A 15330-nucleotide genomic window follows, 5' to 3' on the forward strand; every position below is an offset into this window, starting at 1 on the left:
TACGGTTCATTGTGTCTTTGTGCCCTTTCTTGATTTAGGAGACCATGTAGGAGAACGAACAAGTATTTTTCATTTTCAGTATTATTGTTTTATTACTTAAAGTACTTACTTATGTGTAATTTAAATAATATCTTATCTTAGAATATTATTTTATAAGTCTTAAACCTTCATTAATAAACTATTTAATATTTTCTTTATTCAATTAAGCTCGTGTAATACATGGATTTTGACCTAAACTAAGCATAATAATTTCATGCAAGATTTGTGAAAACCCATTTTTCCCTCCAGCACAAAATACCTTAGGAAAAGTAATGGAAACAAAAGGCTATATTGGTAAAATAACAAGTAAACACAACCGTCTATTTATAACATTAGTTGCCTCTCTTTTTCTCTCATTTTAAGCTTCGAAAATGGAAGAAAAAGGGTACACACAAGATGGCACAGTCAATCTTCGCAGGCAACCCGTGCTTTCTTCCAAAACTGGCAAATGGAAAGCTTGTGCTTTCTTAGTTGGTAACTCCACCCTTTTTTTTTTATTTCATGTTTACATTTCAAGATTCTCCATGCTTGCAAAACAAAATGGAAATTAAATAAACAAACATGATTATTACTAACTTTTTTTCCTTTCTTATCTTGATTCAATTGTAAAAGGGTATGAAGCATTTGAGAGAATGGCATTTTACGGGGTGGCGTCGAATCTGGTGGTGTATTTGACGACACAGTTACATGAAGACAATGTTTCGTCTGTGAGAAATGTAAATAATTGGTCGGGTGCAGTGTGGATGACTCCAATCTTTGGTGCATACATCGCCGATTCTTATCTGGGTCGTTTTTGGACTTTCACTGTGTCATCCATCATCTATGTCCTGGTACGTATATATAAATATGTGTTTATATTTCTATTTATTTGATATATTATTTTTTTGCTAATATGGTAAGACTTTGATTTTGATCAAGGATGGTTGTTGCTTCTTTTTGTGACTAATTAGGTCCATAAGTTTTATTTGAACAAAAATAAAGACACATATAAAGAAAAAGAATTCTTGGCTTATATTTCTTTTGACCAACCACAACTAAGTGCACAACATATAATCATCATGATTTGTCAACTTCAATGGTGGTTATCATTTCTTTATATCATTTTCCACATTTAATATTATTATTTAGTAAGCATCAAGAATCATGTATTAATAATGACAAAACTTGTGAAGTTTACTCTTTGCATGGTTTAACTGTTCCTTACCAAATTTAATAATATTTAATAAAAGTTTATAAACTTTTTTGTTTTTAGGGGATGGTGCTATTGACATTGGCAGTTTCTATTAAATTCTTAAAGCCAACTTGCAGTAATGGAGTATGCAACAAAGCCAGCACTTCTCAGATTGCATTTTTCTACTCATCTCTGTACATCATAGCCATAGGTGCAGGTGGGACCAAACCAAATATTTCAACATTTGGTGCTGACCAATTTGACGATTTTAACCCTGATGAGAAAAGGCTCAAAGTTTCTTTTTTCAATTGGTGGATGTTTAGTAGCTTCTTGGGTGCACTTGTTGCCACCCTTGGTCTTGTTTATATTCAAGAAAACTTGGGCTGGGGTCTTGGCTATGGCATCCCAACTGTTGGTCTCATTTTGTCACTTCTTATTTTCTACATTGGCACCCCTGTATATAGGCATAAAGTTAGGAAGACCGAGAGTCCTGCTGCCGATTTCTTTCGTGTTGTCAAGGCGGCATTTGCTAACCGCCACCATGAACTTCCATTTGACTCGGTGGAGCTTCATGAGTTTTCATTGCAACATTATGTTGATAGCGGAAAACGTCAAGTTTATCACACTCCAATGTTCAGGTACGTAGACTTTTGTTTTTTTTATCTTTTATATATTTGAATTATGTGGTAACACTTTAAAGGTCATAGGTTAGAAAAGGTTGGTTTGGAGGTTCTAAATCATAAATAATGTTATTAACAACTATCGTCGTCAACTATATATCCCATTTGTTCAAGGCGATAGTATGTTGTTAAAACATATTATCTGAATTAAATAGATTCATATTTGAAAGAGGCTTACACTAAATTTCTCAATAGTTAGGAACTGATAACCAGAATATTTTTGGAGATCGCGAGAGATTCCAATTGTGTATAGGGAGTACTAGGTAACACTTTTTTAAATTTAACACCAATATGGTTCGTTAGTAACCTTCAATATAGAAGGCATGACTCAAACCATGACAGTGGTTCAACTCGACTGAATAGATGCAAATGTTATCATCGACTAGTTTGACTAGGACCTAATCTGCCACAATCATGATGTGTTTGTAAGGGTACTTTGCATCCTGTCAAAGTTTTTTAATCCAAAGAAAGCACAAAAATTTTATATCCTCCAACGCGTTGTTGAATTTCTCATCTTATCCTAAATTATCTACATGTCTTTTGTATGTTTAAAACATTCAAAACATATTCTTCATTTTTTACTTTTCTTCTACGAAACCAGTTAACCAGTTACGAGGTTAGCTGTGTATACAAAAAATAAAAAATAAAGTCGTAATCATATACTGCAAAATATAATATCAGCACATGTAATAAAACACAACAATGCCATACGATTAGTAATTTGTGTTATTCATACTTCACTCTATGAAAACCCTAAACAACAACTAGGGTAATAATACAATATTGAAGAAGAAATAATATTCCATTATCAAAATTAAGGTTTAAAAACAAAATATAATATAAAGGAAAAGTTCGGTAGCTATAGAGTTAATTACACAAATAGTTCACATAGTTTGATCATAGTCACACTCACACATTTGAAGTCTATTTTCAAACAATGCACGTATTGGGTTACGCTGACTTTCATTCTGTAATAAATTTAAATTCTAGAACAAACTTTCTTAATTCAAAAAAATGTATCACTTAAATGCCCTTTTTATTAGTTAATAAGCAACAATAAGAGCGATCCATTTTCTCTGCAAGGTCTCTTTTTCCCAGCCTCTTTCCACTCACTTGTTAGCCTCTCAATGCAAAATGAGATCACTAACCTTGATCAATGCTTCAGTTCTAAATTGGGGCAGATTAGATCAGACAAAGGGAACGTAAGTCATCGTACAAACCAGAAACTTGGACCTTTTGCAGCGTGCACGCCGTAAATGGTAAGCATTTGCAGCGTGCATGCCGGAAAGCTATGAAGTTTGTACATAAGTTTCCCCATGATATAATGGTCATAATGTAAAATGGTCATTTAACAAAAAATTAAACAGATTATTTAATGGAAGTTAGTTGTATAACTCAAACTTGTTAGAAATGAAACCAATATAATCAAAGAAAAGAAATACAACTTTAACGGATTATTTCACATAAGTTAGTATTATAACTCAAACTTGTTAACTACAAATCGAAAACAACTTAAAAAAAAGGCTATTTGCAGTGCTGTTGGAAAGTAAGAAAAACGAGATAAGTTAGACCTGTAAAGGAACCGAACGAATATGAATAAGGGCATGCTCGTGTTCGTTCATTTAAATTTAACTGAACATAAAAATGAACATATAATCGAACACATTTTTATGTTCATGTTCATTCATTAAGAATCGAGCCGGGGGTCTCACCGGAAGCAGCCTCTCTATCCTTATGGGGTAGAGGTAAGGCTGTCTACATCTTACCCTCCTCAGACCCTACTATAGCTTTGCTATTGGTGGGATATACTGAGTACGATGATGATGATGTTCATTCATTAAGAAAACGGGTATGTTCGTCTTTGTTTGAAATCTTAACAAACAATGAAGACAATAAACGAACATGAACAAACACACTTAAACGAACACAAAATCTAGTTGACTATAACAACGGTTTACTCCTTTCATTAAAAATAGCCAAATACACACACACACACACATATAATAAATGTACATTTTATATGTTATTCATCGTGGTTCATTTATTAAATAAACGAACTTCCTATTGAACAGTTTATAAACGTTATGTGCAGCTACAAGTGTACGAATAGTTTATATGGTTAGTTCTAGAATGAATTGTACATAAGTTTTCCTCATGATATACTAGTCATAGTGTGAAAAGGTCATTTTACAAAAGAATATTGGATTATTTAACGAAGCTTAGTATTATAACTCAAATTTGTTACAAAATAAAAACAATATAACCAAAAATACAATTTTTTAAACTTATAACTCCTATATGTAAACATGTTCAAACACATTGACTATATGTATATTATATGTATATTATATTCTAGCAAGATGTATAAATCAAAACCAACCAAACAATTTCACAAAAAGTCGAATCTTTTTGCAACAAACCTTTAGTCACAACAAGGGTAACCTGTTCCAACTTGTTGAATGGACCCTAATCCATACACGCCAAGAAAGACACTCACATTCATTACCAAACAAGACATTATATCATAAAGTTTTAACATTTAAAACAAACAAAGGGTATACTATGCAAAAGCAAGGCCCAATTAGAATTTCCGAATCCGTTGTGGGCCCTCTTAATTAAAAACGGCTTTAGGTTGTGGATGACTCATTGTAGTTTGTTACAACTGTTGCACAATTAAATTCCAGATTCATTTGATGGTCCATTGAAACTGGTTATCAAATGGGCCCATGAGATTAATATTTAATGTCACATTGGGCCGATGGAACATCATCACATTATACACACACCCAGAAATAGTATCACCTACATTGGAAGGTTCACCAATTATGTTCATTTAAGATTCACAACCATATGGATATTCTTGTCATATCTAATATTTTATTAATACCTTTTTACAATAGTTTTCATTTTCAGTATATCCTATATTATCAAACAGTTTTGAAAATTATTGACTGCTATATAATGTGGATTGACAATTTTGACCCTAGGTTCTTAGACAAAGGTGCACTTAAAGAAGATATGGTTGGCAACTCAAAGAGGACACCATGCACAATAACTCAAGTGGAAGGAGTGAAGCTTGTATTTGGGATGGCCATGATATGGCTTGTAACCTTGATTCCTAGCACAATTTGGGCACAAGTCAACACTTTGTTTGTAAAACAAGGCACCACTTTGGACCGACATCTTGGATCCCACTTCCAATTTCCAGCTGCATCATTAGGGAGCTTTGTCACGCTTTCTATGTTGTTATCAGTACCAATGTACGATAGATATTTCGTGCCTCTAATGCGTAAAAGAACTGGAAACCCTAGGGGAATCACCTTGCTTCAAAGGATAGGGATTGGATTCGCAATTCAAATTCTAGCCATAGCAATTGCGTATCTAGTTGAAGTTAGGAGAATGAAATGTATCAAATCCCACCACATTTTAAACCCTAAAGAAGTTATCCCAATGAGCATATTTTGGTTATTGCCTCAATACATCCTACTCGGGGTAGCTGATGTGTTCAATGCCATCGGATTACTTGAGTTCTTTTATGATCAATCCCCAGAGGATATGCAAAGTCTTGGAACGACGTTTTTCACAAGTGGAATTGGTGTTGGCAACTTCTTGAACAGTTTCTTGGTGACGATAGTAGACAAGGTAACAAGTAGAGATGGAAAGAAGAGTTGGATCGGGAAAAACTTGAATGATTCGCATTTGGATTACTATTATGGGTTTCTTTTTCTAATTTCGGTGTTGAATTTAGGAGCTTTTGTGTGGGCATCAAAGAAATATATTTATAAAAGGGAGTCAAGTCTAGAAAAAAAGGTTGAAAGTCTAGAGATGGAATGCAAACCAGTGGAGGTAGTTCCATTAGGGTTACAAGTTTAGTATGCTTGGAATATATATTGTTATTCAACTTCTAGTTAAAAAAATTACTATCTAAGAAACTACTTTTATGGGTTACTGTATGTTTATAATGAAATCCTCCAAGTTATATAAACCAATGGTACTGTTCCATTTAAAGCTTATTTTCTATCAACTTATTCTATTGGTTTGAATGTGATAAAAGAAACTAGACTAAACTATCATATCGTTCAATACAAAACCAATTTTAGAGAACAAATGACGAGAATTGTATAGTAGTGCACTGTTGATTTAATGGGAAAAGAAATAGTGTGGTGAACGCTTACATTATCTTCTTATGCATTATATTCTAAGAAACGACAGTCTAAGAAATATATACAAGTGTTATCTGGTTATCAAAGTTCTATATATATTTTTAAATTTTGTATTAGATGTCACGCATTGTGTTAACGGGCTAAATAACATGTCTACAAACTTTTAATTATTGACTACTAGGTTAGTTACCCGTGTAGAACACTGGTTAGAATAAGTATTTTTTTTAAAATAATAACATAATGTGAAATAAAAAAAAAGTATCACGTATATAAAAATATATAAAGATATATTATACGGTAAAAAAAGTTACATATTACGTAATTTGGAAATAAAAAGTTGTTAGAAAATTCATAAATCATAAATTATTTCTTTGTTATTTTCTATATCAAAACTTAGGTGTAAATGGCTACTTTTTTAAACCAACTCGTGGACCAAAACTCATTTTAATCTTAAATTGTTTTGACATTAACAATCTTTAATACTTTAATCAGTTAAGAAACTCATCCGTTTCGTATTTGTTAATTATAAAAATCTAATATTAATAACTAATGCAATATATTTTATATTAAACAAATTAACATATTTATGATGGTATTAATTCTTTTAAGTTAGGATAGATTATTAAAAAATAAAAATGAAATATTAAAAAGAGAAATGTATTTAATATGAGAGAGGGGGGGGGGGGAGAAATTTTTGTAATGATGAATATAGTAATGACATGTGGCATTTAGAAAGCTTTATTTATTAAATAGTATAGGGGTTTGAAAAGTTAACAAAACATTTAGAGATCAATCGCACATGACCAGAGTTTAACCATTTACTAACAAATTGGGCCTCCCACTGTGAACCCATTACCAACTAAAACTCGTTTTTTTGCTATATATTAAAGCCCAATGCTACAGGCGAACCCAATTTGTTGTGGCTTTCTATTTTGTCATCTGAATTCTGAGATGGAAAATACATCAACCTGTACTCTTGTAGTTCAATAATAATAATAATAATAATAATAATAATACTCTTTGAACAACATTGTATTTGCTCACCGGTCACCAGTCTGTTTTTCCCATAAAACCATTATATCTATCTATAACTCATTTGTGCAACCGTTATATATGTCGCAAAATGAGTAGGTAATTGTAGAAGAACCACGAGGTCGACATCAACATCGCATATACATAGAATATATGAAAAATAAAAAATGATTAATGAGTCTTAAATTATAATTTTTTCCTTATGCTATATTTTGAACCATTAAACTTTGAATATATCGAATATTACATACGAACCTAGAACCAAAACTGGAGAAAAGATAGTCAAGTCAAAAAGAAAACCACAATCTATTCCGGTGAGTGACAATAAGTTTGCCGTGCATTCAAAATCAAATTAGATTTTCTTTACAAATCAAGAGATCGATCACATAGGTTTTTCATAGAAATCTTTCTATCGTGCTCGGTCCCAACTCACAAATGGTTGAGAAGATTAACATATATCGCATATCACGTATATATAGGAGATTAAAGTCATGGCTGAGAAAAGAATCCCAAGGATCATCGTGTTCATAGAGGACACGTTTAGAGTTGGAGGTAAATAGATGAAAAATAAAGGCAAGTATTAAACCTTGTAAAGTCTGAACCAAACTTTTTAATTTGATCGCATGGTGTTTAGGTGGTTCTTTTAAAAATGATTTTTTTCATGGTTTTCATATTCAGACACGGTAATATACTTTAATCAAATTGAAATGCAATATGCTTTTTTAGAATGTCAAGCCCACTTCCAAATTTATGCCCATTTTCATTTTAGAACTTGAACTCTTAGTATGTACTATTTAACTTTAGTGGATAAATGTTGTAACATCATACCCCTCCCACCGATATTGTGTGCTTTGTTTCCCGTGGATTGCTCATCCAGGAACTCACGGATTTGTTTTTCGTTATCCCAGTGTAGACTTTCAGGATGTCACCAATCCTGATACTACTTCCACATTAACACGCTTAGCTATAGAGTTTTCATATGCTCAACGGTAGACTAAGCACAAAACGCATAATTATGGAGTTTTGATTTTCACAAATCTAGTTTATGTAGTGTAGGAGTGGATTTTAAGAGCGTTATGTAGTGGGATTTAAATGGTAATTTGAAGTTCATGGTTAATTCAGTAAGGAAACGTATCATTAGACTGTTGTTACCGGGTGGGATTAATCCGACAAGATGGAATGGAATTAATTCATTCCAAGAAAACTAAACATCTTAACTTGGAATTGATGTGCCACCCACCTTGCGTACTTGTTTACAACAAGTTGAAATGAATACACTTATTCGGGTCTAGTGACATAGCGACCAAAGCGTACAATAGTGTGCAAAATGGATCAATATTACCCTTCCTTTTTCTAAGGTGCTCAACGAACTATTCTCTTGGTCGGGTGCCACTCCCATGGAAAATGATTTGAGGCAACTATCATGACGACTTGGTTGGATATTTGGTGATTTTGGAATGACTTGGTGATTGGAAAGAAAGATGATTCCCGAGAATGATTTTTGATGAAATTGATTTTTTATTTTTATTGTGGTATGCTAGTAGAAACCGTAAAGTGAACATTCAATAGTATTGTGGTTACAAAACTCACTCATGAGTTTTTATTGTTCCATTTTTCTCCTGTCTAGTTCCTTGCTAAACAATGATTTTATATACGTCGGCCGCTTAAAAAAAACTATTGTTTCGAGTTTTAAAACGGTTAAGCAGAGTCCCATCAATATGATATAGGTTTTACACATAGTTGATCAAAATTAAAAGATCCTAGCTATGCCAAAACTCAAATCATCACTTATATGTAAATTCCAACTGATTGCCCCAAAACATATACTGTCGTCAATCACAATGAATTCTGAAAATGACAAGTCAAAAACCTCCTAAATTAAACGTAGCAACTACTAGTCGACCACCAACCTATAAGAGACCAAAGTGGAAATGCCGTTCCACTAAAATATTCACAAATGAAAAGCTAACATTTATTAATGCATAAACTAACATATATAAATAAATAATAATTAAACAATGATTATCTAGTCACCAAAAAAGCCCTCTCATTACATCACTTTTGGGTATTTATGGATGAGAAAAAGTTATGCCTATGTGTAGCATTTTTTTCTCACCCAAACCTTCATAACACATAGCCTAACTTAAGAAGTTAAGGTTGCAAAAATTAACTAAGAATCTATATAAGAATTCTGAATAAAATTATAAGTAATTAACACCACTAAACAAAAAATGGAGTGGTGGTCTCTACAAATTTCCGTCGGTGTTTATAGTAGTAGTGGTTGTAGTGTTGTACGATAAGACTAGTGGTGAAAGGAACAAGTAAGAACAATAGCTAAGACTAGTGGTGAAAGGAACAAGTAAGAACAATAGCTAAGATACGGTTATTGGAATAGTGCATAGCCGGCAGTAAAGGAACAGTATATAGCCGACCTTGTCACTGCCGGCCGCAGCCTATCCACCAACCAGCATGGCTTATGCGTAGCCCACTGTTGGTAGAACAGGAATACTATTCAGCCGGCTGTACCTTCTAGGAAACCTACCTTCGGCTATAAATACTCCAACACCTTGGAATGGTAAGGACATCATCTGATATCTCATTATCTTATCTTCTCTAGCAATCTCTTAATATACACTTATATTCAGAGCAATCTAGTCTGATTCTCACGCCGGAGGGTGGTCACAAGGAGGAACCCCCCCCCCTTCTCAGTGACGAGCTTACGGTGTCTGTTTTGCAGGTCACCTGAAGAACAACTTTCTTTGCTGGACCTCATCCTCGTGAGAAACATTACTTAACCCCCAGATTATCCGTAATCTGCACAGGGTCACTTAGTGTTTCTTCATTGGCGCCATCCGTGCATAAAAGCTAGAACTAATTCTTAGTTTTTTCAAAATTTCTGAAGAAATGGTTAACGTTACTCCGGTCCCAAGGCCAGTAAGTGACCAAGAAACCTCGGTGACCACAACCCCAGCAACTGGGAACACCGGCGGTTATACAAATTTTACGAACACTACCCCGGTTACTCAAGCCGGGACAAGTGCAGTAAACAATATTTCACTGGGGTTCACTGATGCCCAGTTGGAGAAACGGACGAGGGTCCCTCGCCAAACACTAGATCAAGTTAAGGCGTGGGCCGAAGCACGTCAGAAAGAGTTCCAAGCTGAGTTGGATGAACGCTTGCATTCACTTCAACAGGCTGACGAATTCGGCAGTACTCGCCAACATCTCAACATGAACAGTGAGTGCGAGTACTCAGACGACGAGCGGGAAGAATCCGATACCGACGCAAACCCTCGCCATAAGGCAAAAGGGAAGCGTAAGGAAACGGACTTCCAACCGACAAGGAATTTTGGAGAAACCTTTAAACCAACGAACGCGGGGAGAAACCCGCGTGACTTCTCCAAAACCTTTAGACCAACTGCTGCAAATGCAGGAAAGTCTAAGTTTGCAAGGGACATTTCGGAAGCAATCGCCCCAAGAAGTGCCAAACAAATGTCCAACATCGGCACTTATGATGGTCTATCCGACCCAGACGACCACTTGAACAGATTCATTGCGGGGGCAACCGTCAGTAACTGGACGGAACCCACGTGGTGTTATATGTTCCAGATGACTCTGGTTGGAGCGGCCAGGGCATGGTTCGATCGTTTACCGGTCCACCACATCTATGATTGGGCGGACTTTCAGAACAAGTTCAGCCAACACTTCAGCCAACAAAGGAAATATACTGAAGAACAGTGGACGATCCTCAACTGCGTTAGAGAGGAGGATGAATCTTTACTAGACTTCATCACTCGCTTCAACTCCAAAAAGCTAAGTCTGGGCAACATAAGTGAAGATCTTGTTCGCGCCGCTTTCATTCAGGGCGCCGAATACCCAGAGCTTATCCGCACATTGACGGGTAAGGGCGGCATGCCATCCACATGGGATGCCATCATGACGGCGGCCAAGCGCTTTGCCGAGACGGAGAAGCAACTGGGAAGGGATCTTCCCCAGAGTACACACCTCTACACGCAAAGGACTAGAGAAAACAATGTTCGGATCGCCCGGCAGAACAAAAAGAGGAAGCTAGGTATTTGGCAGTCAAGGGTAAACTTTGACACCTCATCCAGCTCTCACCCTCTTGTTGGCGGAAGAGATAACACACACCCTTCAAGCCGAAAACACCGGTGGACGCCACTCACCAAAAGCGTCACGGAGATATTTGCCACCGAAAAACTACCATGGCCAAAAGCTCCAATGATCCGGCAGCGACCTAATGTGGATCAAAGCAAATCCTGTGACTTCCACGGGACAAAAGGTCATAGTACGGAGGAGTGTACATCCTTGAAGGATATTGTTGAAACATTCGTCAAGGATGGAAGACTTGCACACCTTGTGGCATCAATCAAGAAGGGAGGAAGGAATGATAACCGGTACAGAGGCAACGGACGAAAGCCCGTTGACATCAGCATCAACATGGTTCATGGTAAGATCAGAGGAAGAAAAAGGCGAGCGACAGAACCATGCGCGTGGAAGGAAGCTGAGGTGCGCTTCCCGCGAGTGCCAGGAGGACCCAGCAAAGAAGGCCCTATCGTCATCAAAAGCCAGCTGGGGCACTACATCACTTCTCGCACTCTTGCTGACAACGGCGCCTCATCAACGGTAATGTACAGGCAGTTCTTCGACAAGCTAGATGACGAAGACAAGGAACGCCTGGAAACGATCTACGCCTCGATGGAAGGGTTCGACGGCAGCACAAACACCCCCCTGGGTATCCTATCTTTCCCCTTCACTCTTACGGACGGGAATCACTCACGCACAGAAGACGTGGATTTTGTCGTGATGAGGAAGCCACACCACACATACGACATTCTCTTCGGAAGAGACGGGATGGCAAGATTCAACGCCGTGGTATCTTCAGTCCACGGCATGATGGGATGGCCAACAGCTGAGGGTGTAGCGATGATCACCGGCATTCCCCAGGTATGCATCGCATCTGTCTCATCTAAACCCAAACCAAAGATGGCTAAACCAACCATCACCGAACCGGAAAGATGGGCCTTCAACGGCAAATACCCTGACCAGGCCGTTTCCATTGGCCCAACAGTTGTTGATCCCACACGCACCTTACTCAAACGCTTATTACAGAAAAATGCTGACATCTTCGCGTGGACACCAGCTGACATGACTGGTGTACCCCGAAGTAAGGCAGAGCATAAGCTCAAGTGCGATCCGGCTGTTACGCCAGTCGTACAAAAGCGTAGAGTAATGGGGCCAGAACAAACTAACGCGTGTAGAACCCAAGTCAAGGAACTCCTTGACGCAGGCATCGTACGCGTTAGTTGATATCAAACATGGGTTGCAAATCCCGTTATGGTACCGAAGAATAACAAACAATGGCGCATGTGCATAGATTTCAAGGACTTAAACAAAGCATGCCCCAAAGATTGTTATCCGTTACCCGAAATTGATCTTAAGGTGGATTCGTTAGCACCGTTTCGCCTTAAATGCTTCCTGGATGCGTATAAGGGGTACCATCAAATCCACATGGCCGTTGATGATCAGGACAAAACCGCTTTTCGGACGCCCGATGGTACATTTTGTTACCAAATGATGCCATTTGGACTTAAGAATGCCGGGTCCACATACCAACGCCTGATGGACAACCAGTTTCATGCCCAAATTGGGAGGAACTTGGAAGTCTACATGGATGACTTGGTCATCAAAAGCCCTGACGCAGAAGCGATGTTGAAAGACATCGAAGAAACTTTCAACACGCTTAGGAAGATAAACATGAAACTCAACCCGAGCAAATGTGCCTTTGGAATGGAATAAGGGAAGTTCTTGGGGGTCATCGTCACTAAAGATGGCTTCAGAGCGAACCCTGAAAAGGTCGAAGCCATTATCAAAATGGAATCACCTACTACCATCAAACAGGCTCAGACACTGAATGGACGACTAGTGGCACTTAATCGCTTTTTGGCAAACCACGCGGATAAGTCGTTTCCTTTCGTGTCAACGTTGAGAAACTGTTTAAAGAAAACGCACTTCCGCTGGACACCAGAAGCGGAAGCAGCTTTTCAGGAGATTCGGTCACGCTTGATCGAACTCCCAACGCTCACAGCACCAAAAGCGGGAGAGGAGTTAATCCTATACCTTTCCGCAACAGATAGAGCAACCGGGGCAGTCCTGCTAGTAGACCGAAAAGGCATCCAGATGCCAATCTATTATGTCAGCCGTATCCTAACAGACGTAGAAACCCGGTACTCTACCCTCGAAAAATTAGTCTTAGCACTTATACACGCTTCACGCAGGTTAAGACGATATTTCCAGGGTCACCCAATCACCATTCTCTCCAACTTCAAACTTGCAAACGTTCTACGCAAACCCGAGTTATCGGGACGCCTAGCCAAATGGGCAATTGAGTTGGGGGAATACGCGATAAAGTATAAGCCAAGACCAGCCATAAAAGGCCAGGTTTTGGCCGACTTTATTGCGGAAGTGCCTGCATCGCGGGAAAAAGAGTGCCAGGAAGAGGCTCAACCCTCTCCAGCACAAGACATCAATGATGTCTGGCGACTATAACTCATTTGTGCAACCGTTATATATGTCGCAAAATGAGTAGGTAATTGTAGAAGAACCACGAGGTCGACATCAACATCGCATATACATAGAATATATGAAAAATAAAAAATGATTAATGAGTCTTAAATTATAATTTTTTCCTTATGCTATATTTTGAACCATTAAACTTTGAATATATCGAATATTACATACGAACCTAGAACCAAAACTGGAGAAAAGATAGTCAAGTCAAAAAGAAAACCACAATCTATTCCGGTGAGTGACAATAAGTTTGCCGTGCATTCAAAATCAAATTAGATTTTCTTTACAAATCAAGAGATCGATCACATAGGTTTTTCATAGAAATCTTTCTATCGTGCTCGGTCCCAACTCACAAATGGTTGAGAAGATTAACATATATCGCATATCACGTATATATAGGAGATTAAAGTCATGGCTGAGAAAAGAATCCCAAGGATCATCGTGTTCATAGAGGACACGTTTAGAGTTGGAGGTAAATAGATGAAAAATAAAGGCAAGTATTAAACCTTGTAAAGTCTGAACCAAACTTTTTAATTTGATCGCATGGTGTTTAGGTGGTTCTTTTAAAAATGATTTTTTTCATGGTTTTCATATTCAGACACGGTAATATACTTTAATCAAATTGAAATGCAATATGCTTTTTTAGAATGTCAAGCCCACTTCCAAATTTATGCCCATTTTCATTTTAGAACTTGAACTCTTAGTATGTACTATTTAACTTTAGTGGATAAATGTTGTAACATCATACCCCTCCCACCGATATTGTGTGCTTTGTTTCCCGTGGATTGCTCATCCAGGAACTCACGGATTTGTTTTTCGTTATCCCAGTGTAGACTTTCAGGATGTCACCAATCCTGATACTACTTCCACATTAACACGCTTAGCTATAGAGTTTTCATATGCTCAACGGTAGACTAAGCACAAAACGCATAATTATGGAGTTTTGATTTTCACAAATCTAGTTTATGTAGTGTAGGAGTGGATTTTAAGAGCGTTATGTAGTGGGATTTAAATGGTAATTTGAAGTTCATGGTTAATTCAGTAAGGAAACGTATCATTAGACTGTTGTTACCGGGTGGGATTAATCCGACAAGATGGAATGGAATTAATTCATTCCAAGAAAACTAAACATCTTAACTTGGAATTGATGTGCCACCCACCTTGCGTACTTGTTTACAACAAGTTGAAATGAATACACTTATTCGGGTCTAGTGACATAGCGACCAAAGCGTACAATAGTGTGCAAAATGGATCAATATTACCCTTCCTTTTTCTAAGGTGCTCAACGAACTATTCTCTTGGTCGGGTGCCACTCCCATGGAAAATGATTTGAGGCAACTATCATGACGACTTGGTTGGATATTTGGTGATTTTGGAATGACTTGGTGATTGGAAAGAAAGATGATTCCCGAGAATGATTTTTGATGAAATTGATTTTTTATTTTTATTGTGGTATGCTAGTAGAAACCGTAAAGTGAACATTCAATAGTATTGTGGTTACAAAACTCACTCATGAGTTTTTATTGTTCCATTTTTCTCCTGTCTAGTTCCTTGCTAAACAATGATTTTATATACGTCGGCCGCTTAAAAAAAACTATTGTTTCGAGTTTTAAAACGGTTAAGCAGAGTCCCATCAATATGATATAGGTTTTACACA

At 37.2% G+C, this 15330-nt stretch overlaps 1 protein-coding gene across 2 annotated transcripts; it reads left to right on the forward strand.

The window, feature by feature from the left end:
* The first annotated feature begins 286 nt into the window (after positions 1-286).
* On the forward strand, positions 287-5930 carry LOC143592560 (protein NRT1/ PTR FAMILY 5.1-like). 2 transcript variants are annotated; one of them, XM_077072460.1, is made up of 4 exons: positions 287-513; positions 661-869; positions 1292-1848; positions 4878-5930. In XM_077072460.1, the coding sequence occupies exons 1-4, from the start codon at positions 411-413 to the stop codon at positions 5761-5763; spliced, it is 1755 nt and encodes a 584-aa protein (XP_076928575.1). In that variant the 5' UTR covers positions 287-410; the 3' UTR covers positions 5764-5930. The 2 variants fall into 2 exon arrangements, with proteins under 2 accessions (XP_076928575.1, XP_076928570.1); XM_077072455.1 differs by having other exon boundaries at positions 652-869; positions 4878-5925.
* The last annotated feature ends 9400 nt before the right edge of the window (positions 5931-15330 follow it).

This window comes from Bidens hawaiensis, unplaced genomic scaffold (assembly GCF_021521415.1).
Source record: "Bidens hawaiensis isolate Kalapana, Puna unplaced genomic scaffold, B.hawaiensis_p1.1 tig00001685_1, whole genome shotgun sequence".
NCBI classification, from domain to species: domain Eukaryota; kingdom Viridiplantae; phylum Streptophyta; class Magnoliopsida; order Asterales; family Asteraceae; genus Bidens; species Bidens hawaiensis.